The sequence below is a fragment of the Salvelinus namaycush genome, chromosome 24, assembly GCF_016432855.1.
Source record: "Salvelinus namaycush isolate Seneca chromosome 24, SaNama_1.0, whole genome shotgun sequence".
In the NCBI taxonomy this organism is placed as follows: Eukaryota; Metazoa; Chordata; class Actinopteri; order Salmoniformes; family Salmonidae; genus Salvelinus; species Salvelinus namaycush.
In genome coordinates, this window is record NC_052330.1 from 14,845,373 (window position 1) to 14,873,053 (window position 27,681).

The window sequence follows — 27,681 nt, forward strand, 5'->3', positions numbered from 1 at the left end:
GTGGCAGGAAAGGTGTATTGCAGCCATGCACCAAGGTAATATTTAGTTTCGAACAGAAGGGGGCAGCAGTCTACCGGCCAATCTCGTCTATTTGGTCACAACAAATAAGGCGGTCTCCAGCTAGATCCACGCTCTACAGAATACCGATTGAGAATATTACAGATAAAGTACGTTATTGTTGCTGTTTGCGGCGATAAGGACTTTGAATCGGTAACTATAGTTTCTAATTTAAGTGACCGTATATCTGTATTTCATCGTAACCTAACCATATTGGCACGAACATGGGGATTCGAACCGGGGGTTAGAGGACGGGCGCGAGTCAGGCCAACTGGGAAACGAGGTCTATAAACCATGAGCCACGGGATAGTATAGAGCCTTGGAAGAAATGTCTGATGTCTTTTGTGTTGTACGAGTCTGCGCGGTTAGCTAATTTTTACCACAGACCCTGTCCCAGTCTGTATTATGACAGACGTCTCAAGAAAATCTATGTACAGTAGCTAGCTACATAGCTAGCTATCTTGTAGCATATTGATATTAGCTAGCTAACCCCGGACACTTCCTACATAAACTTGCTGTAGCAAGTGTGTAAGTAGCAACTGTAGCTAGTTATGCCATAAAAGTCCAGTTCGCTAACGTTAGTTTTGTCATCACTAACAAGTTGTCAGTTTTTTACTACTTTTAGTCGATTATCGATTTGAATCAATCAGTCAGTCAATGCAAATCAGTCAGTGGCCCATACTCCCACATTTGGGTAGGCTAGTTGGCAGCTACATGTGCCCTCGAGTCATCTGCCAAATATGAGTGATGTGATTAACTAGCCAATAGCCAGTTTAGCTAACTAGCAAGAAATTGTATCATGCAATATGCACTGCAGTCATTCTGTGAAATTTGCTAATAAACTACGGTATCCACTGTCCCATGTTTCAACTGGTGAAGTCTCTCCCTCTCTCTCTCTCAGGTATGCTGTAGGACGTATGCCTGTGACAGAGAGTGGCACAGTGAGGCTGTTGAGGCTGCCTCCCACCAAGAAGAGTTGCTCAGTAAACTTGTCTAGGCTTTCTGTGATAAAGAGGTGCTCAGTAAGGCTGTCAAGGCTTCTTGTGACAGATAATTGGTGCTCCGTAAGGTTGTGTAGGTTACCTGTGACAAAGAAGAGGTGCTCAGTAAAGTTATCTACTCTGCCTGTGACGCAAAAGTGTTGCTCAGTAAGGTTGTCTAGGCTGTTGATGGCAACCATTGCCCAGAAGTTGGGCAAACAGGGTAGCGAATCCATGGGCTTACCCCATGGAGAGGAGACAGAGGAGCAGACTGATCCACACAAAAAGCCTCAGGCAGAGGCGCAGACCAATCCACATGAAAAACCACAGGACACCAATGGGGAGGCTGTCTGTGCTGCATCTGAACAAGGTAAGCAGCAGAGAGAGAGTGACACTGTTTAATGTCCCAGGACTCCCTATAAACATGCTTCAATACAGCTATGAGCAGAAGTGACTTTTCACTAACCCTTTAACTAACCTTAACCTAATTCTCTTAACCTGCAACGATAATTCACCTAACCTGCTGTGCAAGTTCTCCTAACCTACTACAAAAACAGTCACTTCCTGTCATATTTGTATCGAAGTGGTGTGTTTTTAGGGAATTTTGCATTCCATACTGCATGTAGTGGAGTACAGACCCCACCATGTTCCTATGTTTCCCCAGGCCAGGATCTGCCTCCAGAAGAGCTTCCTGTACCATCTTCCACCCCGGGAAATCGTCTACAGAGAAAAAGAGTCCCTAATCCGAAATATCAGAGAGAACCAGACACGACCAACCGTGAGTGCCTGAACTTAAATAAACTTGTTATTAATATTGTGTACTAGCAGTAGCCTAATATATGCCGAGATGATAGCGCAAACCAACTTGCCTCTTTTGTTGCTCTGATTTTATATTTTGGTAAATTTGTTTCTGCATAGTACAATGTCCTGACTCAACAAAAAAGCCAAGGAAAAAGATGGGCCTGAAAATATCCGTAGTCTCTAACACAGAAACTGACCAGCAGGAGCCTGACAAAAAGACCCCAAAACCGAAACCCCCCAAAAAGACACCTGCCAAAAAGATACCACAGAAAAAGGCACCACAGAAAAAGCCAGTGGTCTCGAGCATAGACAGTGACAAGGGGCTTATCAAACAGACCCCTGCCAAGAAGACCTCTGCCAAGAAGATACAAAAGGAAACACCACAGGTCAACTCCACGCCCGCCCCTGCAGTCCCGGAACTGAGGGAGACCCCAGAGGAGCCTGAAACCACCCCTAGTGGCAGACCCAAGCGGAGGGCAGCAAAAGCGTATGTGACATCATCTAGTCCCCCATCATTTTGATTCTGTTACAGCAAGTAAGCAGTCTTTGATGGTAATGAGATGATCCTATACAGTATGCCTATTAGTGGAGATTTCAGTGAATGAGCAGTAGTATTATTCTTGTTTGGCCTGTGTTTTATACAGCTACCTTTGACTCCCTATGCTTTTTCAATATCTCATTCACTTTTGATTGTCACGATTATAAAACAATCAGAAATGGCCACCAAATCAAACTTTATCTTTTCACATCAAAAGCAATTTCAGTTTGGAAAAAGTCATGCTCAATTGACCCATTGTTGTATGTTTCTGTTCCATCTCAGTGCATTGCAGTACCTCCGTACCCTGGCCAAGGAGGTATACAACCAACCTGACAATGGTACTAAGAACGACTGGGAGTCTAGCCCAGTCCCCAGCCCCAGCTCAACCCAGCCCCAGAAACGGACCAGAGGCAAGGGCAAGAAGAGGAAGGCCCCTGATTTTGACAGTGACAACGCTGCAGAGGATGTGGACTTTGTTCCAGAAAATCAAGACACTGAGGCGGAAAGTGAGGATGAAGATACTCAAGAAGACTTAGACTTGGAGAAGAGGCACACACCACTGAAAGACCTTAGATCCAGACGCATTTCCAGAGGTCTTGTGAGTGGCATTTTTTTTTACAGTAGATTGTGATAAATGGACTAGCAGACAGAGAGATATTGAGAGGGATTTTGCCCACTAGGCGACCACAGTCTGAGACCAATGACAAGCTAAATTAAGACTTTTGTGTTACCGTTGTCATGTTATATTTTTTGTCACTCAGTCAAGTCAAGTTCGATACCATGGTAATTCCCCCAATGGACTGTCAAACAACATGATGGGACCCATCTGGATGTGCACCAAAACCACCAAGACCTTGTAAGTGGCTCACCTGTCTTTTATGTAGCAATAAAAAAAAGTAGGTTTTATTGCTTACTGCCAGTAGGGGGTGCTCAATGCATTACATTATTCACTCCTGGGTCTTTGGTCCTGGCTCTTTCTGTGTGTTTGACAGCCGTGATGAACACTGTAACGAATGGGTCTTTGCTGAGTGGATGCCTTCAGAGAAGGATTGGCATTGCTTGTCGGACAGGTAGAAATATCATTACACATTTGATTATTCCATTATACTTGATCTTCCGGGGGAAAATATTACATGTATCTCACATACCGAGTAACCCAGGAATACATCAAATGTTTGGTATGCGTTTCCCCTACCAGTGAGGCTGAGAAGTATCTACCGCAGGAGATGATGTCAACAGCCTTCACCTTCTCCAGAGAGGGCATCAGGGAGGAGACTCCTCTGCACAGAATGAAGAGGTAGATCCTTTGTAGTGCAATTTGTAATTGTGGTGCTTGCAACACCAAGGTCTTGATCAAGTCCTTGAGATAGATATATATATATATATAAGTATCTTATTGTTGTTTATTGTCCAGGTTTGAGTGCCTGCCACCCCACCCTGAGCGCTGGGACATGCTATTCTATACGGGCGGCCCGGTGTGGGCCATGGACTGGTGCCCCTCCCCCGATGGCGCCCCTGCCAGCCAGTACGCTGCCATCTACTGCCACAGGAACCTGGACGACCAGCACAGGATGAATGAGTTGTACACCAAACCTGGACTCATCCAGATTTGGGACCTGGGACAACTCCAGTACAACACCAGGTAGGAACCATGGCAATGGGCCAGTTAATGGTGATCAGTGTAATATCAGTCTTTCTCTATCGCTACAATCTTCTTGATGTTTCTACCTTTCTCTGGGCTATTTCCCCCCACCATCTCTCTGCTCCATCCCTTCACTCTCACCCTCCTCGTCTCTCCCCAGTCCCCAGTCCTCTCCACGACTGGCTTATGCTATTGCCCAGGATAAAGGCTTTGTGTGGAACCTGAAGTGGTGTCCAGGAGGAGCCTGGGAGCTGCCCACCACTAACAGGAAGGTAGGAACAACATCACACAGAGATACACAAAGAACTGGCGTGTTAAATCAACATCAGTAATGTATGTTACTGCATAATGGCTCCATGTGACTGTAAAAGAGAACTGTATAAAACACACAAAAAAATATAAAATGTATGACTCTCTGATCCTCTCTCCCTGTCTCTCTCTTTCCTTCTCTCCTCCCTCTCTCTTTGTCTCTCTCTTTCCTTCTGTCCTCCCTCTCTCTGGCAGGCTCCTCATATGCCCAGACTGGGTCTCCTGGCTGCCTCCACATCAGATGGCCACATCACTATCTACAGCCTGCCTCACCCCAACACACTAATGGCCCGCAGGAAACACACCGCTAAAGGTTAGCATGCTCGTTTAAAGTGGAACTGACAGCGTTTTAACTACTTTGCAGATATGAAACAAACAGACAATCATAATATAAGTAAAAAAATATATACAATTCCCAGTTTATTCTATTTGGCGTCGATCAAATGGGTGAACAGGCAGGCAAGTTCCCATTCAGTTGTCAAAACGTGGGTTGGGACAAGCATGCATTGGCAGGCAAGCTGCAGAAGGACGAGCAGGCGACTATTCCCCATCGTTTATCAGTGGAATTTGTACGACCAACTGCAAGCTGAAAATGTTTGAGAGGGTTCATCTACTGTTCCCTTGTTAGATTTTAGCTAATCTCGCTCTGGCTAGCATTATTTGTTGATCTTGTGCATAGGCAACTGAGAGAGCCTACCTTTTCATGGTTGTCTATGCCTGTGACAAACCATCATACAGGCAAAGCATCAATACAGGGCTAAGATTGAATCATGCTACACCGGCTCCGACGCCCGTCTTATGTGGCAGGGCTTGCAAACTATTACAGACTACAAAGGGAAGCACAGCCGCGAGCTGCCCAGTGACACGAGCCTACCAGACGAACTAAATCACTCCTATGCTCGCTTCGAGGCAAGCGACACTGAGGCATGCATGAGAGCATCAGCTGTTCCGGACGACTGTGGGATCACGCTCTCCGTAGCCGACGTGAGTAAGACCTTTAAACAGGTCAACATACACAAGGCTGCATGGCCAGACGGATTACCAGGACGTGTGCTCCGGGCATGTGCTGATCAACTGGCAGGTGTCTTCACTGACATTTTCAACATGTCCCTGATTGAGTCTGTAATACCAACATGTTTCAAGCAGACCACCATAGTCCCTGTGCCCAAGAACACAAAGGCAACCTGCCTAAATGACTACAGACCCGTAGCACTCACGTCCGTAGTTATGAAGTGCTTTGAAAGGCTGGTAATGGCTCACATCAACACCATTATCCCAGAAACCCTTAGACCCACTCCAATTTGCATACCGCCCAAACAGATCCACAGATGATCCAATCTCTATTGCACTCCACACTGCCCTTTCCCACCTGGACAAAAGGAACACTTATGTGAGAATGCTATTCATTGACTACAGCTCAGCGTACAGCACCATAGTACCCTCAAAGCTCATCACTAAGCTAAGGATCCTGGGACTAAACACCTCCCTCTGCAACTGGATCCTGGACTTCCTGATGGGCTGCCCCCAGGTGGTGAGGGTAGGTAGCAACACATCTGCCATGCTGATCCTCAACACTGGAGCCCCCCAGGGGTGCGTTTTCAGTCCCCTCCTGTACTCCCTGTTCACCCACGACTGCATGGCCAGGCACGACTCCAACACCATCATTAAGTTTGTGGACGACACAACAGTGGTAGGCCTGATCACCGACAACGACGAGACAGCCTATAGGGAGGAGGTCAGAGACCTGGCCGGGTGTTGCCAGAATAACAACCTATCCCTCAACGTAACCAAGACTAAGGACATGATTGTAGACTACAGGAAAAGGAGGACCGAGTACGCCCCCATTCTCATCGACGGGGCTGTAGTGGAGCAGGTTGAGAGCTTCAAGTTCCTTTATGTTCACATCACCAACAAACTAGAATGGTCCAAACACACCAAGACAGTCTTGAAGAGGGCACGACAAAGCCTATTCCCCCTCAGGAAACTAAAAAGATTTGGCATGGGTACTCAGATCCTCAAAAGGTTCTACAGCTGCAACATCGAGAGCATCCTGACTGGTTGCATCACTGCCTGGTACGGCAATTGCTCGGCCTCCGACTGCAAGGCACTACAGAGGGTAGTGCGTATGGCCCAGTACATCACTGGAGCTAAGCTGCCTGCCATCCAGGACCTCTACACCAGGCGGTGTCAGAGGAAGGCCCTAAAAATTGTCAAAGACCCCAGCCAACCCAGTCATAGACTGTTCTCTCTACTACCGCATGGCATGCGGTACCGGAGTGCCAAGTGTAGGACAAAAAGGCTTTTCAACAGTTTTTACCCCCAAGCCATAAGACTCCTGAACCGGTAATCAATTGGCTACCCAGACTATTTGCATTGTGTGCCCCCACCCCCAACCCCAATCCCTCTTTTACGCTGCTGCTACTCTCTGTTTATCATATATGCACAGTCACTTTAACTATAGATTCTATACATTCATTCATTCATACATACTACCTCAATTGGCCCGACCAACCAGTGCTCCCGCACATTGGCTAACCGGGCTATCTGCATTGTGTCCCGCCACCCACCACCTGCCAACCCCTCTTTACGCTACTGCTACTCTCTGTTCATCATATATGCATAGTCACTTTAACCATATCTACATGTACATACTACCTCAATCAGCCCGACTAACCGGTGTCTGTATGTAGCCTCGCTACTTTTATAGCCTCGCTACTTCTATAGCCTCGCTACTGTATATAGCCTGTCTTTTTACTGTTGTTTTTATTTCTTTACTTACCTATTGTTCACCTAATACCTTTTTTGCACTATTGGTTAGAGTCTAAGTAAGCATTTCACTCTAAGGTCTACACCTGTTGTATTCAGCGCATGTGACAAATAAACTTTGATTTGATCAATAGACTGTAAAGTTCCCAAAACGTGGTATTTATATATTTGCATTCAGGTGTATGTTGTGCCTTTTGGCAAATGCTTTCTACCGATCTAAAGTCGCGCTGTTGCTACTGCCTGTAAACACACAGTAGGGCCTGTGTAAGCAGCTGAATTTGTCACTAGAATCGTTTACCAAAAAGGACACTGGAAGAGTCTGAAAACTCACAAAATATTTTTGGCAACACTGCCGTGTGGCAAATGGCTTATTTGCATAAAGGCCTACTGTATCTCTGATTGGCTATGGTGCACCGGTCTGTGTAGAGTCCGGTCCTGGATAAGATATGTTTTTATTAGGTTTTATATACTGTAGTGTCTACTAATTGTCCAAACGCATGTCTGCTTTCCCACTCTGGACGACTGTGTGATCACACTCTCAGTAGCCGATGTGAGCATGACCTTTAAACAGGTCAACATTCACAAGACCGCAGGGCCAGACGGATTACCAGGACGTGTACTGAGCATGCGCAGACCAGCTGGCAAGTGTCTTCACTGACATTTTCAACCTTTCCTTGACCGAGACTGTAATACCAAATGTTTCATGCAGACCACCATAGTCCCTGTGCCCAAGAAAGCGAAGTTAACCTGCCTAAATGACTACCGCCACGTAGCACTCCCGTCTGTAGCCATGAAGTGTTTTGAAAGGCTGGTCATGACTCACATCAAAACCATCATCCCGGAAACCCTAGACCCACTCAAATTCACATACCGCTCCAACAGATCCACAGATGATGCAATCTCAATCGCAGTCCACCCTGCCCTCTCCCACCTGGACAAGATGAACACCTATGTGAGAATGCTGTTCATTGACTACAGTTCAGCATTCAACACCATAGTGCCCTCAAAGCTCATCACTAAGCTAAGGACCCTGGGACTAAACACCTCCCTCTGCAACTGGATCCTGGACTTCCTGACGGGCCGCCCCCAGGTGGTAAGAGTAGGCAACAACACATCTGCCACGCGTATTCTTGCCACTTAGGGGTGCTTGTTTAGTCCCCTCCTGTACTCCCTATTCACTCATGACTGCGTGACCAAGCACGACTCCAACACCATCATTAAGTTTGCTGACGACACAGCAGTGGTAGCCCTGATCACTGACAACGACGAGACAGCCTATAGGGAGGAGGTCAGAGACCTGGCAGTGTGGTGCCATGACAACAACCTCTCATTCAATGTGAACAAGACAAAGGAGCTGATTGTGGACTACAGGAAAAGGAGGGCCGAACAGGCCCCCATTAACATCGACGGGCTGTAGTGGAGTGGGTTGAGAGGTTCAAGTTCCTTGATGTCCACATCACCAACAAACTATCATGGTCCAAACATACCAAGACAGTCATGAAGAGGGCACACCAACACCTTTTCCTCCTCAGGAGACTGAAAAGATTTGGCACGGAGTGTGCAAAGCTGTCATCAAGGCAAAGGGTGGCTACTTTGAAGAATCTCAAATATAACATATATTTTGATTTGTTTAACACTTTTTTGGTTACTACATGATTCCATATGGGTTATTTCATAGTTTTGACGTCTTCACTATTATTCGACAATGTAGAAAATAGTACAAATAAAGAAAAACCCTTGAATGAGTAGGTGTGTCCAAACTTTTGACTGGTACTGTATATACTAGACGTTGTCAGAGGAAGGTCCAAAAATTTGTCACCGACTCCAGTCACCCAAGTCATAGACTCTTCTCTCTGCTACCGCACGGCAAGCGGTACCGGAGCGCCAAGTCTAGGTCCAAAAGGCTCTTTAACAGCTTCTACCCCCAAGACATAAGACTCCTGAACAATTAATCAAATGGCCACCCGGTCTATTTACATTGACCCCCCCCCCTTTGTTTCCACACTGCTGCTACTCGCTGTTTAGTATCTATCCATAGTCACTTTACCCCTACTTACATGTATAAATTACCCCGACTAACCTGTACCCCCACACATTGGCTCGGTACTGGTACCCCCTGTATATAGCCTCGTTATTTTTATTTTAGTGTTACTTTTTGCTGTATTTTTTACTTTTATTTAGTAAATATTTTCTTAAATGCAGTTCAAGAAAAAGAGTTAAGGGCTTGTAATTAAGCACTTCACTAAGGTCTACATTTGTTGTATTCAGCACGTGACAAAAACATTGATTCAATGTTTTTCTTTAACCTTTATTTAACTAGGAAAGTCATATATATTGCTATAGAATTTTCACTAATGACTTACTCTGTCATTCCCAAACATTCTATGAAAATGTGAAAATGATCATATCTAAGTGCTCGCTTGTCAAAAATATTTTAAAAAGGCATAGAATAGAATATTTAATGTTGCTAAAACGCTGTCAGTTCCACATTAACACACGATAGGACCAAAGCAACTAACAATTAAGACATATATTAGTAATTTGTGATAGATATATTATAACAGTAATCTATGTCGGAATCGAACCTACTCTGGTGTTGTAGTTGTATGTGCTGTCCAGAAGGGAGCAGTATTGTCATTCAACAGCCTGAACTTGGTCCTGCAGAAAAGCTGGAAGTCTTTATAAAATCCGTTTTCATGCTGCTCATTGAAGTGGACTTTTTTGTTGCCAAGTCACATAAGTACATATTCACTTCATTTTAGTTTGTTTATTTAAGGGCACATAAACATCATGTTATTATTAAATCATATGCCTTGATATTTACCATAAAAATCTATTGGCATCTTCCGTAATAGGTGTGTGTGTGTGTATGTTTTTGTGTCTGTGCGCATGTTTTAATTTTCCTCGTATGTCCCTACACATTTCTGTCCCCCTCTTCCTGCCTCTCCAAATCTCCGCTGGGATCACATGATCTTTGACCAAGTTAATAGTCCCTCTGTTGGGGCTGGGCTCCCCCCCACTGCATTATTCTCCCATTGTCCTGCTGATGCATGGACTGTCCACACCACGAACACTGCATCCTCACACAACTAACACTGTGTCCTTTTGCTTCCGTATGTTTGTGTGAGTGTGTGCTCATCCTTCTATTCATCTCTGCAGTAGGTTGAGAGAGAGATGGAGGGAGGTGACAAAAGGAATGGAGGGGCTGGTAGGGTGTATAGGGGCAGGCAGAGGGTGAGAGAAAAAAGAGAGAGTTGCTTGCCTGGAGTCATCCTTCACAGATTCAGCTCTCTTACAGTCTGGCAGTAAGTGCTCCCATTTCCCCCTCTTTCACATTTACTGGAGTGTACAAATCTCTCTACAAGGTAATGCACTTCAACGTGCCATCAACGTAGCAGTATCAAACTCTGCATTACAGTTTATCACAGTGACCTATATATGAATGGACAAAGCCATGGATCACGTGACACCATTCATTGTGAAGACTCAATAGCGCATTAAAGCCAAATTAAGTCTGGGCAGTTTGAACTCCAGGAAGTGACGTGCGGGCTAGCTCAGTGATGCCCCCTCATTGAGTAACTCGAGTTGAAGGCCGACGGGTACTGCAGGCTGCCATTTGAAATAAATTATCCTTATGATTGTACGATTTTAAAATAATCGGTTCAAGGACATGCATCTGGTGTATTAGAAGCCTTCTAAAAATGTGTTTTATTTACACGAAGATTAACCACAAAAATTGCACTTTTCCCGTTCGCGTAAATGGGGGGGGCCGCACCATATTCCTACTGTGTAAACAGTGGTAGATTTCGTTGTAGGAAGTCTCGCTTGAAGTGCGTGTTCTAATAGCAGCCAGCTGTCCAATTTATTAGCAATATGTTGCGGTTCAGACAAAAGTTGTATTCTGACGTTCCTAGAAGTTATACATGTGCTTTTATTGGTAGGAAACGTTTTTTTTTTGTGAAGCCGGCTATATTGCAGTATGGTTATTTTCCGTCGCCAAACACCAGAACGATGCACAACTCGGGGAGTCCAACCAATACACAGACTCCCGATGGTGTGTCCTAAAGCTAGGGGATCCTGTTTTCTGATAACAATACCTGCAGTACCGCGGTCTGCCATGAACTTCCGTGGCTTCAATGAGAGAGGCAGTCTTTCTCCTCTGGTTTATCATGAGGCGACATCGATATTCACTCTCATCATAATGGATTCACAGGGTTTTAAAGATGAAAGGACTTAACCCACATTCTAATTCTAATGACTTTTACACCTCAGTGACTGGAGCTGTAGATGTTTTAGTAGTGTGTAGCAACAGTGAGCGCTTGGCAGTTACAACAGATACCGATAGATTAGCTGTATAATATGGTTACTATGTATAACTAAGCAATAATATACCACAGCTAACGCAACGCGGAGTGCCTGGATATAGCCCTTAGCCGTGGGCGGCAGGTAGCATAGTGGTTAGAGCATTGGGCCAGTAACCAAAAGGTTGCTGGATCAAATCCCCGAGCTGACAAGGTAAAAATCTGTCGTTCTGCCCCTGAACAAGGCAGGTGTTCCCTGGTAGGCCGTCATTGTAAATAAAAATTTGTCCTTAACTGATTTGCCTAGTTAAATAAATATATATATATATATATATACACCAAACCGATAAGGTGCATTATTTATATTCTAAACTTTTTAACAATGTAATTAGACCAGTAACTTGTTGGTGTTATTGTCATACCCATACGGTCTGTCATGCGGTCTGATAAGCCATGGCTTTCAGCCAATCAGCATTCAGGGCTCGACCATCCGGTTTATAATTAAGCAATAAGCCCCGAGGTGCCTTATTGGTTACCAATGTAATTAGAGCAGTTAAAATACATGTTTTGTCATACCCGTGATATACAGTCTAATATACCACGGCTGTCAGCCAATCAGCATTCAGTGCTCGAGCCACCCAGTTTATTTTATACCATAGACTGTAAGGAGTGACTTGACGTAGCATTGGAGAGGTAAATGTCTGAGTGTTTTGCTGTATCTCTTACAGATGACACTGCTCTGTCCTGTTAAGATTAAGCTCACTACATTGGTCAATTGCACATAAGGTCCAACTGAAATTTGACTTCTGCTTTTAACCCAACCCCTCCAAAAGACACACATGCATACAGATACAAGTTGTTTTGGAGAGGTGTGGGAGGCTGCCACACTGGGCACTGTTGTGATTTGATACCAGCAACCCTCTGGTTGCCAGCTCACTTCCCAGCAGATGTTTTTTGACCCGGGATTCGAACTGGCAACCCTCCAGTTGTTGACTTGCCTCTCTAACCGCTTGGCTACCTGCCATACAGTCTACTCCCCTATAAGGCTCAACAGCCTTGGGGGCGATGTGATAAAGACTATGGTCATTAGGTCGATGATGTTTATCTGGCCCATCCATCATTTACACTAGAAAATACCTGCTGCATCCCTCATAGTTGTGCCAACTTGAAGTTAACTTGAATTCTAATTCTGTTTTTCAAAGCAGAAGCAAATGAACCATTTCAGCAGGATACACTCATAACTGCACACATACCTACACACACACATACAGACACAGGGTAGCCAGCCAGGCAGGTCAGGGCTCACTCCAGGAGATAAGAGCAGCACTGCAGAGAGGGTCTGATTCATGGACCTGTCTAGCGTCAGGACCTTGCATTTTTAGCCTTGTTCTTTCTATAGCACCGGTCGTCATTTATCACTCTGCCTTAAAGGTTTTATGTTTATAGAGTCACAGCTTGTAAGTGTCTGTCAGCCCTATTCAGGCAGTTCAGAAAGCTGGAGTCATTCACTATGGGGTCAGAATGCTCCCTTCAGTATATCAGGTTGGGGCCAAATTTTACGGTGCTCCTTTTGAGCAGTTTGTGGATGCAGAATTGTTTTTTTTTGTTTTTTTCAGTGCCCAAAATCACTGACTGTTCTTTTCCTCTTTTAGTGCCCTTTCTATCAGTTAATTGTTGTCATGCCTCATTGTACACAGTTCCACAGCAGCCTCTCCGCATCCCCCAGGTTTCTGAGCTGGGGGATGAAAGGTTACAGTTCATAGTCAGTGCCCTGAGAAGTTACATTTAGGTTTTTGGACTGTTGAGGGGGAACGCTGGGCCCTGGCTAGCCGTCCTTCATGTCCTGCCAAGAGCTAGTCTGGGAGAGCCTAGCTGGGTCACTAAACTGAACTATGAAACCCTCAGAGTCACAGCAGGACGGGACAGCCACACCTGTGACGAGTGACATTTAGGGCCCCTTGTGCTGCCTTTATGGAGGGCCAGGTGTGAGGCTAGGAGAGGGAATGTAGTGAATTGTCTACATTTAGCCATGGAGCTAGAGAGATGGGGGGAGGCTTTTAACAGACTGATAGAAAACACACCACATCGGCTGGATGAAATGCAAATTAGTTCATCAAAAACCCATTCTGTAATGCCGTCGCTGTAATTTAGCATTAATGTGAGCCAGCCTTGTCTCTGTTCAGAAGTGACAGGGTTAAGGGATCAGATGCTTGTGCGTGTGTGCGCTCACTATCTGCGAGACTGTTTGGGGCAGATAATTACAAATAGCTTTTGGTGTGCGTGAGAGTGCCCGTAAAAAACCTGTCGGGTAAAAAAAAAAAGGGCCTATCTCCTCCTTGCTCAATGAAGATAATTTACTAGCTCGTTCCATCAGACAAGGATCTATAATTGAAATGACAAAGAAGATGCATCGCTACGCAGTTGTTAGTGTTGGAAGCCATGAATTTCAGCCTAGTACCCGACACCTTTCTCCCCCAAACCTGTCACTCACACAGGCCTCAATCAGCCTATGGGGAAGGGAGGCTGCTGTGTTTGGGTGGAGGGGGTCAAAGATGGGGTGGGGGGGCAGTGAGGCGTGATGCTGTATCGACCCCATCGACCTGTAGGGGGTGGAAGAGGTGGGGTAGAGAGGAATGAGACCACAGGAGAGGTAGCTGGACCTGAAATTCTCCACAGACTAACACTACTCTGTCAGACACCCAACCATTGCCGTATTCCTCCTGTTAGATATAAAGTGTCATGAACATTCCAGTATTGTACATATTCCAACGCCATGTTGTTATTACAGCCTTTTGTAATAAATAAATAAAGCTTCAGCCACAAATGCCTCGGTATCAGGCTAGTTTAAGTGGCTGAGCTAATAGACCGACAGACGCAGGATCCTAACAGTAGCCTGACAGTAGTCAGATCTCTGGACACATCCAGGGAAGGAGACTGGTTCTCTGGGTCTGGGCCAGCAGAGTGGCCAGTCAGATCTGGTGTAATGCCAGGAGAAGAAGGTTCAGACTCTTGAGTGTCTGCTTCTATTGAAAAACAGTAGTCAGACGGACAGACAGTGCCATGTCCAGTCAGTGGTTGAATGGCCCTGGGCCCCGGGACATATCCATCTCGCAGAGCAGATAGACACGGCCTGGGATTCTGACAGCTAGACGATTTTTAACACCAGACTGTCTTTGGAGAGGGACTGTGATTGCTTGTCTCTGTCTCTCTCTGTCTCAGTGTTGTCTGACTGCACTGATCACAGGGTGAATGAGATTGTTGATTTAAGTGTGTGTGTGTTCACACTCCACAGCTCAGTTTGTTCAATTACAATCCGTAATAAATCTGTGTTCATGTATTGAGTTCCCATTAATAATCATAGAGTTAATAAATAATATTCATGTGTTTCCCAATAGGTGGAGCCTGCCCAACACTGATGATCTGCCAGGTAGGCTAATATCTGATCTCTCCTCCTCATAGAGAAGACTACAGATGTATGCGTTTTAATTAGCCCAAGTGTCATCTTCAACTCTCAGCAATTATGAGAAAGAGAAAACACTGTCCACACACAACATGTTTTATTTGAAATCTTTGAGATGCTTGTCCTGCTGGTGTGTACAAATCTAATTGTCATTCGTCCGTGTGTGTGTGTGTGTGTGTGTGTGTGTGTGTGTGTGTGTGTGTGTGTGTGTGTGTGTGTGTGTGTGTGTGTGTGTGTGTGTGTGTAGGTACAGGGTGTGATCACTCTGAAGCGGGGCTCCTTCAAGACCAACCACGACGAAAAGAATAACCAGGTTCTCTCCATGGACTGGCTGCCTGTCAAACCTCACAACATCCTGGCTGCTGGCTTCTATGATGGTATGACTACAACACATCATAGTCCAGGATGCCAATGAGGCGGGTGTCCTGTGGTGTGACTGTCACCTTTGCCCCAACTTCAACCCTTCTAGTCAGTGTTCTTGAGCTTACAGACTCGTATCCAGGTACTCCTCCAGCTGTAGTACATGTCCTGTTGTCTTCCCCCTGCAGGTACGGTGGCCCTGTGGAACCTGTCCAGTAAGTCTATTCTGCAGCGGGTGCGCGCTCCAGACCGCTCCTTCACCCTCTACCCCTACCACTGCTTCATCGCCCACGACAACGCCACCCGCGCCCTCAGTTTCTGCCACGCATCCAGGTAAGCAGCCAATCAGAGCGGAGGATTCAAGGACCTGTCTCCAACCACTAGGTTCCGAAAGCCTGCCCAGCATCACGACCAACTGCACCAAAGCTGTAGCAAAAAGCCCATGCAGTATGACATCAAGCTCAGAGACCAGAGCCACCATTACCATTCTGAGCATGTAGAATGTAATAAGCAGTGACCTTTTGGCAGTGAGCTCCGCGCTGCGCCATGCGGCTGTCTGAGTCTGCTGGAAGGTAAGCAGCAAAGTTGGTTTTCCTAGCTGGGTGGTGCAGGGAGGGAGAGAGGAAGGGAGAGCAGGAACAGTGGGTGGTGGATGAAGCCAAGTGTAAAGCTCACGTCGCACCTCGCTACCGCTCTGGATTTCTAATAAACACACTTTCTCTCTGCTAAAACACATTCCCATTATTGGAGGATGGAGCGGAGAGGTACACCGATGGTGGATCTGCGGGCAGAGAGGAGGGGAAGGAAGATTTTGCGCTCTGTGATGTCGTGACTCGTGTAAACATGTCGACGTGTGAGGGTGGAGGTAGGGAGGGGGGCACTCAGCTGTCAATCCTGCCCCACTCCAGATGCTCTGTCGGGTACAGACTCTAGAGGGTACGTTCTTTTGGCAAGGGGCCCGACCATCCTGGTCATATAGTCTCATGAAGGCAGTGGCAGCACACAAACTGAGCACCAGACACCGCCATGCAAGACAGCCTCTGGAAGTTTCACGCCTATCATGGACGAAAGGGATGGGATCTACCCTGGTCTGGTACCAAACAATACCACTCAGTTTACTGGCTAGTGCGCAGTGCCTGCCCCTCCTTCTCATAGCACCGCCCGGTAGTAAGGTGTAGAAGAAGCGTAGCCTCCCGGGCCATGCATCTCCTGTGTAACACAGCAGAGAAATCAAATTGGCTAGCTAGTAGAGTATGAAGGCAAGGTGTTCCTCCTCTTATTTCACTCCTCAGTCGGCTGCATACTGAACAACCACCAGCGGCTTCTAAACCAGGTTTATTAGAAAGCTGTAAAGATCTGCGGCAGTATCATGAGTCACGGGTTAGAGTGCAACATTGATACACCGTAGCAGCGGGTTATTCTCCAGTCTATGGGCTGGCGTTATGGAGACACTCGGGGGCCCCGCTGGGTTGTTTGGTAGGGGACAGACTGCAGGCATCCATCTTATCTGGCTGGCTGGGTTTTAATGAGGGATAATGAAGAGCTACTGTACAGGACACTGGGCTGGCTGGCTGGAGCTGTCCGCTCCCACGTTTCTTCCTCCTCCATTTCCCTCTCTTTTGTGATGAGACTGTCTGCCATCTTCTCTCTGCCTTTTCTACTCTCCATCAGATCCTCGGTCTTTCCTGTCCTCCCTCCTGCTGTTCTTTTCTCTCCTTATCCCCTCATCTCATCTCCTCTCTCCTCCCTCTCCTCTGCCCTTCCTCCTCCTAGAGACCTCATGGTGACGGCGGGTGATGACAGGCTGGTGAAGATGTGGGACCTGAGGAGGACCTGGGAGCCCTGCCAGTCCTTCAAGCGCTTCCTCTCCACCGAGGCGGCCTGGCCCCTGCACTGGGCTGGGGTCTTCATCTCTCAGGAGAGCACCTACGCCACGTGAGTCTCTCTCCTCTCCTCCTTCCAATTCAATCGACATCTTACCTCTCCATTGTCGTCTACTACCCCCCCCCCCCTCATTCCCCTCTGTGTGTCTTGTGTAATCTATACCTTGTGAAGGGTGTTCTATTGTATCGCGCTTTGATCTTGGTCTGTTTTGTCAGGGGACATGTTTAATTTTTCGTGTCCCCCTTCAGGTTTGGCCAACATGGACTCAATTACTTTGACTCGGGGTATCTGGGCTTCAAGCCACTCTTTCTGGTGCCACGGAAAGGGACCATGTGGGTAAGTGGGGAAACTGGGACAGAAACACAACCAATTCCACTGTAGTCCCTACCACTATTCACTTCTGTAGACTGCTTATACCTCTCAAATACTTCCATATCTGTTTTAGTGTAGAGGGACGAGGGGTTGAGCTGATATTGGGCTACACACCATTTCTTGGTCCAACCCCCTTCCTCGTGTTGATTGGTCCATCTTGGTATTTCTGCAGAGCCTGTCGATCTCTGATTGGCTGAACACAGCTGTGACGGCGGACTCGGTGGGAGACGTGATCATGGTCCTAATACCCAACCTGTTCAACAACCCCTGCTACCTCAAACGATCCATCGATCGCAGATTCGTAAGTACCCTGTCCAGGCCGGCCTCGCACCACACACAGATATCTCCAAAATTAGCATTTCTAAAGTCGCCATTACAAACCGGCTGGTTCTAGCCCTGAATGCTGATTGGCTGAAAGCCGTGGTATATCAGACAGTATACCACAGGTATGACCAAACATATATTTTTACTGTTCTAATTACGTTGGTAACCAGTTTATAATAGCAATAAGGCACCTCGGGGGGCTACGGGCTGTATCAGGCATTCCGCGTTGTGTCGTGCATAAGAACAGCCCTTAGCCGTAGTATATTGGCCATATACCGTAAACGCCCGAGGTGCCTTATTACTTAATTATACACATATTTCATGACATTGACTTACACATTAAAGACTGCAGTATGAATGTTAATTGAAAATGGGTCCATCTTTTCTCTTCAATCACATTTTTTCTATTCTTTCAGCCTGTGTTCAGAACCGAAATGGTCCAATTGAAAGAAGAAGTTGAGGAGAATGAGGGAGGAGTTGGAGAGGAAGGAAGTGGTTCCACCAGTAACGGAACATCTCATCATAGACCTCAGACCTACAGAGAGACAGCCAAGAAGTACTACCTCCACTACCACGACATGGACATGGTGGGTTAGGGTTAATACAGAGGAAGGAGATGATGAAGATACTGTCTACGCACAAACACATTCGGCTGTTTGAGTGTGTGTTAAATTATGGGATACCCGGTGTGCTCTCTCTAAGCACAAGACTGCCTAAGCTCTGCATTGTAGGGGATTGTGTGTTTGTGTGTCAGGACCAGACTGCAGTCCATGAGCAGCTGATGACATAAACCTGCCCGGTGTGTTTATGCACAGAGCACATGTGTTCTGCTAGACCCAATAGATTTATTAGATGAGTTGTATCTGACACACCTGAGGGAACTGAAGGGCCCAGGGCGCATCCGCAAAACGCCATCCCTGCTCACACGCTGGTGCCGTCGGTTTCCACGACAACCCAGAAGTGCACCTAGCTGTGGCCCTTAGCGACGGCCGACTCCTGGGTTAGGACTTGATTAAGTGTCGCACCCTTCATTAATTTATACTGCGCCCTCCTTCCCCCTCTCCCTCGCCACTGCTCCTCTCTCTAGGGCTCCTCCATCTGTTCCCCTGCCTTCCGCTCCACCGGCCCTGTCACTGCCCTGCACACACACATCCCACACACCACCCCGAGTCGCCGTGGCCTAAGCACGTCCATTACCCACAGCCCATCAGGCCACGGCCCACTTACCTTTGACGTATGTCACCTGACTAGGGCCTTTTGTTAGGGAGGGAGGTGCCAGGGCAGTGGAGTTCATTCCTGCTGCTTGACATAACGCTCCACTTACTCAACCCCTGAGAGAAGAGCTATCTTGGCCTCAATCTGTCTCCCCGGCTGTCCAGTGTGGGAAACAACATGCTAGGGTCGACTCTTTGAGGCTTCAGAGGGCTGTGGCATTTTAGCATGGGCCACCGCTACAGCATAGGTCAGTGGAGATGAGGAGCATTTATTTTTTTATTCGGATCCCCATTAGCTGTTGCAAAAGCAGCATCTGCTCTTTCTGGGTTCCACACAAAACATGAAACATAATACAGAATGACATAATACAGAACATCAATAGACAAGGACATAACTACATACATTTTTTAAAAGGCACACGTAGCCTACATATCAATACCTACACACAAACTATCTGGGTCAAATAGGGGAGAGGCGTTGTGCCACGAGGTGTTGCTTTATCTGTTTTTTTAAACCAGGTTTGCTGTTTATTTGAGCAATATGAGATGGAGTTCCATGCAATAAGGGCTCTATATAATACTGTACGCTTTCTTGAATTTGTTCTGGATTTGGGGACTCTGAAAGACCCCTGGTGGCATGTCTGGTGGGGTAAGTGTCAGAGCTGTGTTTAAGTGACTATGCATACAATTTGGCATTTTCAACACATTAATGTTTCTTATAAAAAGAAGAAGTGATGCAGTCAGTCTCTCCTCAACTCTTAGCCAAGAGAGACTGGCATGTATCGTATTTATACCAGCCCTCTGATTACAATGAAGAGCAAAACTCTCTTCTATCTCTGCATTAACGCAGAGATGGAAGAAATGGTTAAAAAAAAAAATATATCTAAATTCATCTTAATTTGTGATACAGTGAGGATTGTTTGATAGCTCTGTATTTGGGTGTGTCAGTTTTGTGGTGTTTTAGCATGTAATCAGACTATTGAACTCTTTCTCTTCCAGAGAACGTTTAAGAATGTCCAGAGCCGAGCTCCGTGGAAGCACATGCAGGTTGCAGAGGCCAAAGGGGGACTGTGTCTGGACCTAATGCCTTTGGCTTCACTAACTAAGGTATGTCTAAGAGTTAAAAAAAAACATGATTCTCTGACTGCATTCCACCTTGAAAAGCTCTTCCGTAGTAATGTTTTTACTTGCTGGAGCAGCCAAGCTGAAAGCTGTGTGAATGTGATCTCTTCTGACTGAAGTTATCATCAGACCCCCCCCAGTCTGCATTAGGCCCAGCTGGGATAGAGCGAGAGGGAGAGACTCTGATGGCCAGGCAGCGATAAAGACAGAAAGTAATGAGCTGTAAAATGAGGAATGTGTCACCCCGGGTTTCATTGGAGGGATGCGAGGAGAAGAGTGCCATAGGGATGATCTGTAGTTTCACTGTGGAGTGATGGAAACGGGTGTGATTCTCCCAGGTGACACGGAGGAGAACCGGAGGCCACTATTCATCATGGCAAAGTCACTTCTTAAACCAGCCTGTTGTACCACTGAGCCTTTAGTCTTATTTGAAGTGCATTTTCTTGTGCCTTCCTCGTATGTTCAGTAAAGTACAAGTTTTAGGCAACTATTTGAACTTAGAACTATTGCATAGCTCATTGGTTATTCACAGAAATCGCTTTTAGAGGGCCACAGCGACTCGTTGACAAACATTTCCAATTGAGGCACTATGCTATAACAGTGATGGCAGCCCATGGATTGGTCATGGAGCCAGGCAGTGACTCTAGATTAGTGCTAATAGAAATATCAGTAGTGGTGTTATCTAGTCTAATGATGCTGGCCAGGCAGGATTAAGCTGAGGTTTGAGCAGATCTCCTGATTGGGAATTGATCAACTGGGTAAAGAGTTGCATTGGAGCTCAACGCTGATGTCAGAGTGCATTAGCCCGCTCTTAACATTAGCCCTCTCTTAACATTAGCCCTCTCTTAACATTAGCCCTCTCTTAACATTAGCCCTCTCTTAACATTAGCCCTCTCTTAACATTAGCCCTCTCTTAACATTAGCCCTCTCTTAACATTAGCCCTCTCTTAACATTAGCCCTCTCTTAACAGGGCTCCTGAATGGCGCAGCGGTCTAAGGCACTGCATCTCGGTGCAAGAGGTGTCACTACAGACCCTTGTTTGATCCCGGGCTGTATCACAACCGGTTGTGATTGGGAGTCCCATTGGCCCAGCGTCATTGGCCCAGCGTCGTCTGGGTTAGGGGAGGGTTTGGCCGGGGTAGGCCGTCATTGTAAAATAAGAATTTGTTCTTAACTGACTTGCCTAGTTCAGTAAAGGTTAAGTAAGTAATAACCCTAACGGCAGCCATGGCTTCAGAGAGCGGAGCTGTGGATTTGGTCGCGTTAAAGTAACTGTCCAGTGTCTGATTTCTATGAAATATGACCTATAAATAATTACTCTATGAGTTAAATAGTTTTCCATTCCCAAAATTGTGATTAAGTATGTTAAAAAGCATATTTTCTGTGTTAGAATGGTGTAGGCGTATACCGGTCATAAAAAAATATTCCTGAGTATACTGCTGATTGGCCAGCTCATTCTCCTCATTAGGATGATATCCTATTCCTAACTTTGAGGTGTTTTAATTTTTTTAAAGTGTTCTACAATTTATGCTTGGGCTACAAAAACAGCATAGGATGAGTCCACAACATAATCTGGGTATGAGTTAACAGAATATGACAATTTTAAAAGATTTTCACTGGACAGTTACTTTAACAGCAGACTTACTCAATCTCCACTGTCTCAAGTACAGTACCTACACTGTTATTTATTGGTTGACAGGCTCACCTTATTCCCTCATCCTTGCCGATTCCCTTTAAACATGTTATGTATGTTTTATTGGAAGATGGATATTTCTAGTTTTGGATGTGTGACTGTTGAGTTGAGGACATGAACATAAAACATAAAATGGTCATTTGTATCCAGTTAGTTGCACATGCAGGAATCAAACCTACAAGTCTGGTGTCTCAAACACCATGCTTCAAACAACTGAGCCATCTGTAAATAATCCTAAACAATCATCTGTGTGCTCTGACTGTTCCCACCCTGTTCTCCTTCTCTTCTTTGTAGGTCCGTTTCAACCCCAACCTGTGTGCCCAGAGCTGGGTGTTGTCTGGGGGCCAGGCGGGCCTGGTAAGAGCCCACTGCCTCAGGGCCATGAACAGCTCTCACATTAACAAGATGGTGCAGGAGAGCCAGGCCCAGTTCAGCACCATGTTCCCCCAGGACACGACAGACAGCCAGGGGGACGCCAGTGCCGTCAGACACACCACAGAAAAGCTGTAGGTTCCTGGAGGTCTGCTCCCCTCAGTGTACTGCAGTGTATACCACTCCCAACTTCCTAAGGACTCAAATTAGGGCTTCGTTCTAACTTTGGATCCACACATAGAACTTCCATGTCAAAATGAGATTTTCATGGAAGTTTGAGTTACAGGAGTGGATCTCATGGTAGGATCCAGCTCCCAAGGAATGTGATTGGCTGCTTTGTTTGGACAGTAAGCCCACTGTGTTTTTATCTTCTGCAAGACCACAATGTTTTTATATTTAACTTATTTCCAGACGAAAAAACACACGCTATTTTGCTAGAACTTGTAAATGTTTTACTATTATTTTATATAAACATTTTCTTTTGGTGTGAATACATTGTGAACTGAGGACTGACTTGAAGGGTTCTTATAGAACCCAAACTTGGCGTCATTGCAAAGCTATAGCACTTTAGGGTTTTTCTGTTCATTCATTCTGATTATATTCTGCCTTTCTTGCCGCTGTTCCTTTTCTATCACACACTTTCAGGTCCATGACTTCTGTATATCAGGTATAAACCATGTTTTAGATTTAGTCTTTAGTCTCTAAGTCTTTGTCTGTCAATGTCTGTTTATTAAAATTATATTTTCAGTCTTTTCTAAATCTCATATTCCCATATATTTTTATATAAGTCTAAAGGAGTACCAGGGGCCTGGGTCAAGGCCTCCTGTAGTTAGTAAATGTACTGAAAGTCTGTTGTTAAGCGTGGACTTAGTTACTGTGATAAACGCCTGATGTGTGTAACTAATCATGGGTTATCTCTGCAGTGATCCATCCATGCGTAATAGAGGCTCCATTCTATGTGACTTATACCTCAATTAAGAGCTGATGATGGCGGAAAATGGTCCAGGGAGGATGGGACTCAGCGGTAATAAAACAGCAGCAGTAAAAGACTATTAGCAGTACTGCCTTATAGACTGCAGCATATCAGCGGTGAAGCATGATCTGTTCTCAGCGGATAGAATGGAGACTCAATGTTCTTTAGTTTATCATACTACTGTTCTGAAAATGTTCATGAATTTGAAAACTTTAAAATGGACTGGGCATCAATGATTTCAAAGTCACTACATGAATTACAATTGAAAAACCCATTTCATAAAGCTACAAACTGGACTATATTTAGTAACTTACTTTGGAGAGATGGTGATTGGGTATAAATTGGCGTTTGGTGGTCTAAATTCTGTCTTTAATTGCCATTTCCTGAAAGACACTTCCCACACGCCAACTAATTTTTTCAGCTTCAGAATCATCTGCATTCACCACATTTTGTATGGTTATTCTTAGATACACTCACCGGTCAGTTTATTAGGTGCACCAAGCTAGTACCGGTCAATTTATTAGGTACATCCATCTAGTACCGGCTCAACCTCCCCTTTGCCTCCAAAACATCCTGAATTCTCAGGGGCATGGATTCTACAAGGTGAGAGAAAAGTTTGTTGCTCGATTGGTATCAAGGGACCTAAAGTGTGCCAGAAAAAACATTCCCCACAACATTATACCACCGCCACCAGCCTGTACCAGGCAGGATGGTTCCATGGACTCATGCTGCTTACGCCAAATCCTGGGATTTGTCGGACCTCAATTGTCCAGTGTTGGTGATCGCATGCCCACTGGAGCCACTTCTTCTTGTTTTTATCTGATCGGAGTGTAATTCCGTGTGGTCATCTGCTGCAATAGCCCTTCTGTGACAAGGATCGACGAGTTGTGCGCTCTGAAATGCCATTCTGCACACCACTGTTGTACTGCGTCGTTATTTGTTTGTTTGTGGCCCGGCCCGCCTGTTAGCTTGCATGATTCTTGCCATTCTCCGTTTTCGCTCCCACAGGACTGCCACTGATAGGATGTTTTTTTGTTTGTCGCACCATTCTCAGTAAACCCTAGACACTGTTGTGTGTGAAGCCCAGAAGGCGGATGTTTTTAAGATACTGGATCTGGCACCAACGATCATACCACGCTCAAAGTCTCTTAGGTTCCTCATTTTGCTCATTTTAACGTTCAAGCGAACAGTAACTGGATGCCTGTCTGCCTGCTTTATATACAGCACATTCGGAAGGTATCCAGACCTTGACTTTTTCCACATTTTGTTATGTTACAGCCTTATTCTAAAAACGATTGAATACATTTTTTCCTCATCAATCTACACACAATACTCCTTAATGACAAAGCTAAAACTACTCTTTTGAAATTTTTGCAAATGTATTAAAAAATAAAAACATACCTTATTTAAATAAGTATTCAGACCCTTTTGCTATGAGACTCGAAATTGAGCCCCGGTGCATCCTGTTTCCATTGATCATCCTTGAGATGTTTCTACAACTTGATTGACCATGAAAAGGCTCACACCTGTCTATTTAAGGTCTCACATTTGACAGTGCATGTCAGAGCAAAAACCAAGCCATGAGGTCGAAGGAATTGTCCGTAGAGCTCCGAGACAGGATTGTGTTGAGGCACAGAGCTGGGGAAGGTTACCAAAACATTTCTGCAGCATTGAAGGTCCCCAAGAACACAGTGGCCTCCTCCATCCTTAAATAGAAGAATTTTGGAACCACCAAGATTCTTCCTAGTGCTGGCCGCCCGGCCAAACTGAGCAATCGAGGAGAAGGGATTTGGTCAGGGAGGTGACCAAGAACCCGATGGTCACTCTGACAGAGCTCCAGAGTTCCTCTGGAAATGGGAGAACCTTCCAGAAGGACAACCATCTCTGCAGCACTCCACCAATCAGGCTGTTTTTGGTAGAGTGGCCAGAGGGAAGCCACTCCTCAGTCAAAGGCACATGACAGCCCGCTTGGAGTTTGCCAAAAGGCACCTAAAGGACTCTGACCTTGAGAAACAAGATTCTCTGGTCTGATGAAACCAAGATTGATCTCTTTGGCCTGAATGCCAAGCGTCACGTCTGGAGGAAACCTGGCACCATCCCTACCTGGCACCATTCAAGACTGAATGTCCTTGAGTGGCCCAGCCAGAGCCCGGACTTGAACCCGATCAACCATCTCTGGAGAGACCTGAAAATAGCTTTGCAGCGACGCTCCCCATCCAACCTGACAGCGTTTGAGAGGATCTGCAGAGAAGAATGGGAGAAACTCCCCAAATACAGGATTGCCAAGCTTGTAGCGTCATACCCAAGAAGACTCGAGGCTGTAATCGCTGCCAAAGGGGCTTCATCAAAGTACCGAGTAAAGGGTCTGAATACTTATGTAAATGTGATCAGTTTTGTATTTTTTACACTTTGTGTGTATATGAGGGGGGAAAAACTATTGAATCCATTTTAGAATAAGGCTGTAACGCAACAAAATGTGAAGGTGTCTGAATACTTTGCGAATACTTTGCAACAACATTACTTGGCTTTATCCGTTTTTTGTGGTTGCTGATCATTTTTGCAGTCAAATGGATGTGCCCTAGAATGACAAAGCTTTGTGATAATCTGTTGTGCCATATTTCCTGCTGCTGCCTTGTACACTAGTGCGGATGTAATTAGTTGTCTCTGATTGGGACTGGAGATTAACAGCCCATGAGATTGTCTCTGCATTATCTGGAATCACTGAGAATTTAGTATTATTGTTAAAGCGAGATTTCAACGCAAAGCCTTGAAATATTGTACAAGTTTAGACCTCTGAAGATAATTAAATAATCCACCAGTTATCTGCATACTTTTATTTCAGTTTTACAAAAAACATACCATACATAGAAATTAAATATCAAACATTTACACACTTTAGACTTATTTTATACAATAAATCAAATGTATTTACACGTTTACACAATCTACAGGAAATACTGATATTTGGCATATTTACAATTTTCATACAGTACAAGACAGCACTCTGAAACATTACACTTAGCTGGTGAACAATAATTTGAGTAGACTCTTGCCTGTAATACATTGGTTGTAACATTCCTGTTATTAAGTCCTTACAGTGGGATCTTTCTTTGTTCAATTTCCGTATGGTTTACAAATGACAATATATTTACATTTAATATATACTTTCCAAAGTTATCAAAAGTGATCAAAATATAGATTTGTTTAATGAGGATTTTGGTGACATTAAGAAGTAGAATCCGTCTCAAATATTTGTATTGGCAGCATATGAAGATATCCTTATTACGTCATCTGAATGATAAACAACACTCATGCAAGTGTTTGATAAAGAATGTGTCAATTTCTGCTAATTTTCTGTGCAGGTTACAACATTGAGACTTCACTGCAGGCATCAAAGTACGACAAGCATGGCGAATGCCTTTTATATTTCATTGTGTCAGCATCTCACACGTTGGACTTTTTTGTACAATACACTTATCACATTTTCTGAGGAGATATACCACTACTTATTTGTTGGTGCATTTCTTTTGATGAAGCTGACAGGTGTGTGAGCATGCGTGTGGTGTTAGGGGACAGTTATGGAATAGAAAGCTGACCAACTGAGGCTCCCTAGAATTTAGGAAGGTTTTTTGAAGGCAGTGTGGAGGCACTGGATGGAACTAACAAACTACTGGTACGACAAACAGAAACCCTGTGCAAAGCTCCACGGCATGTTGGACTATGACAGCGTGGGAGTGGGTGAGGAGGGTGTATGGCTGTGCTTTTGGAGAGTGGATAGGTGAGAGTATAGAGATGGGGTTCATTTATCTGACCTCTCTCTCTCTTCTGCCATCCCAAAACAGTGTAAGAAAACGTCCGGCCTGGGGCTATGACTCGAAGCGTAATTTAACAACACATTCCACTGTAGCCTATCTTCAGTGAGTTTCAAATTAGGGACAGAGCACTGTCTGAGTATTAGCCAGTCTATTTGCCAGCTCCGCTTAGGGCATATCCTGGGGCATAGATTAATACAGCCCACAATGCTAAAACTAATCGACCAACTCCTTTTGTAAATTGGCCTGTCTTGAGGCTTCCTCTTCTGAGTGAGATGAGTGTGCTTGTAGGATGCTTTCTCACACTGACATAATCCATTATTTGTACCCGAACTCTTTTCAGTTGTGAACAACACAATGCTTCCATTTGGCAGACACCCTCGCTGAAGCACATATAAAAGGCTGGGTAAGACAGAATTGGTTTTAAGGTTCTCACGTCAATATCAATGTATTACACCAAAGAACTCAGAGACAAGCTATTACACGGTGCTGCTGCCCTAATGCACAGTGCCAGTGAGGGAGGGAGGGCTAAAGCCAAACGGCTGTCTAGCAATGCAGTACAGCAGCACAAACTGGTGAAGTGGTTGCATACAGTACTAAAAACATGTGCTGATACATGTACCATTATATTTTCATGTCCGTCTGTCTCCCTGAAATGCAGTTTCTTGTGATAATTTTATGAAAATTGGCAGCTCTCTTA

General features: G+C 45.2%; 1 protein-coding gene across 1 annotated transcript; it reads left to right on the forward strand.

The window, feature by feature from the left end:
- The first annotated feature begins 104 nt into the window (after window positions 1–104).
- Window positions 105–23,411, forward strand: LOC120019756 (general transcription factor 3C polypeptide 2-like). The gene is made up of 20 exons (XM_038963190.1): window positions 105–210; window positions 959–1,407; window positions 1,702–1,815; window positions 1,956–2,325; window positions 2,659–2,974; window positions 3,138–3,232; window positions 3,369–3,446; window positions 3,575–3,673; window positions 3,791–4,018; window positions 4,179–4,290; window positions 4,523–4,640; window positions 14,790–14,821; window positions 15,102–15,231; window positions 15,403–15,547; window positions 16,988–17,149; window positions 17,347–17,434; window positions 17,643–17,771; window positions 18,211–18,381; window positions 20,008–20,115; window positions 22,119–23,411. The coding sequence occupies exons 2-20, from the start codon at window positions 975–977 to the stop codon at window positions 22,332–22,334; spliced, it is 3,144 nt and encodes a 1,047-aa protein (XP_038819118.1). The 5' UTR covers window positions 105–210; window positions 959–974; the 3' UTR covers window positions 22,335–23,411.
- The last annotated feature ends 4,270 nt before the right edge of the window (window positions 23,412–27,681 follow it).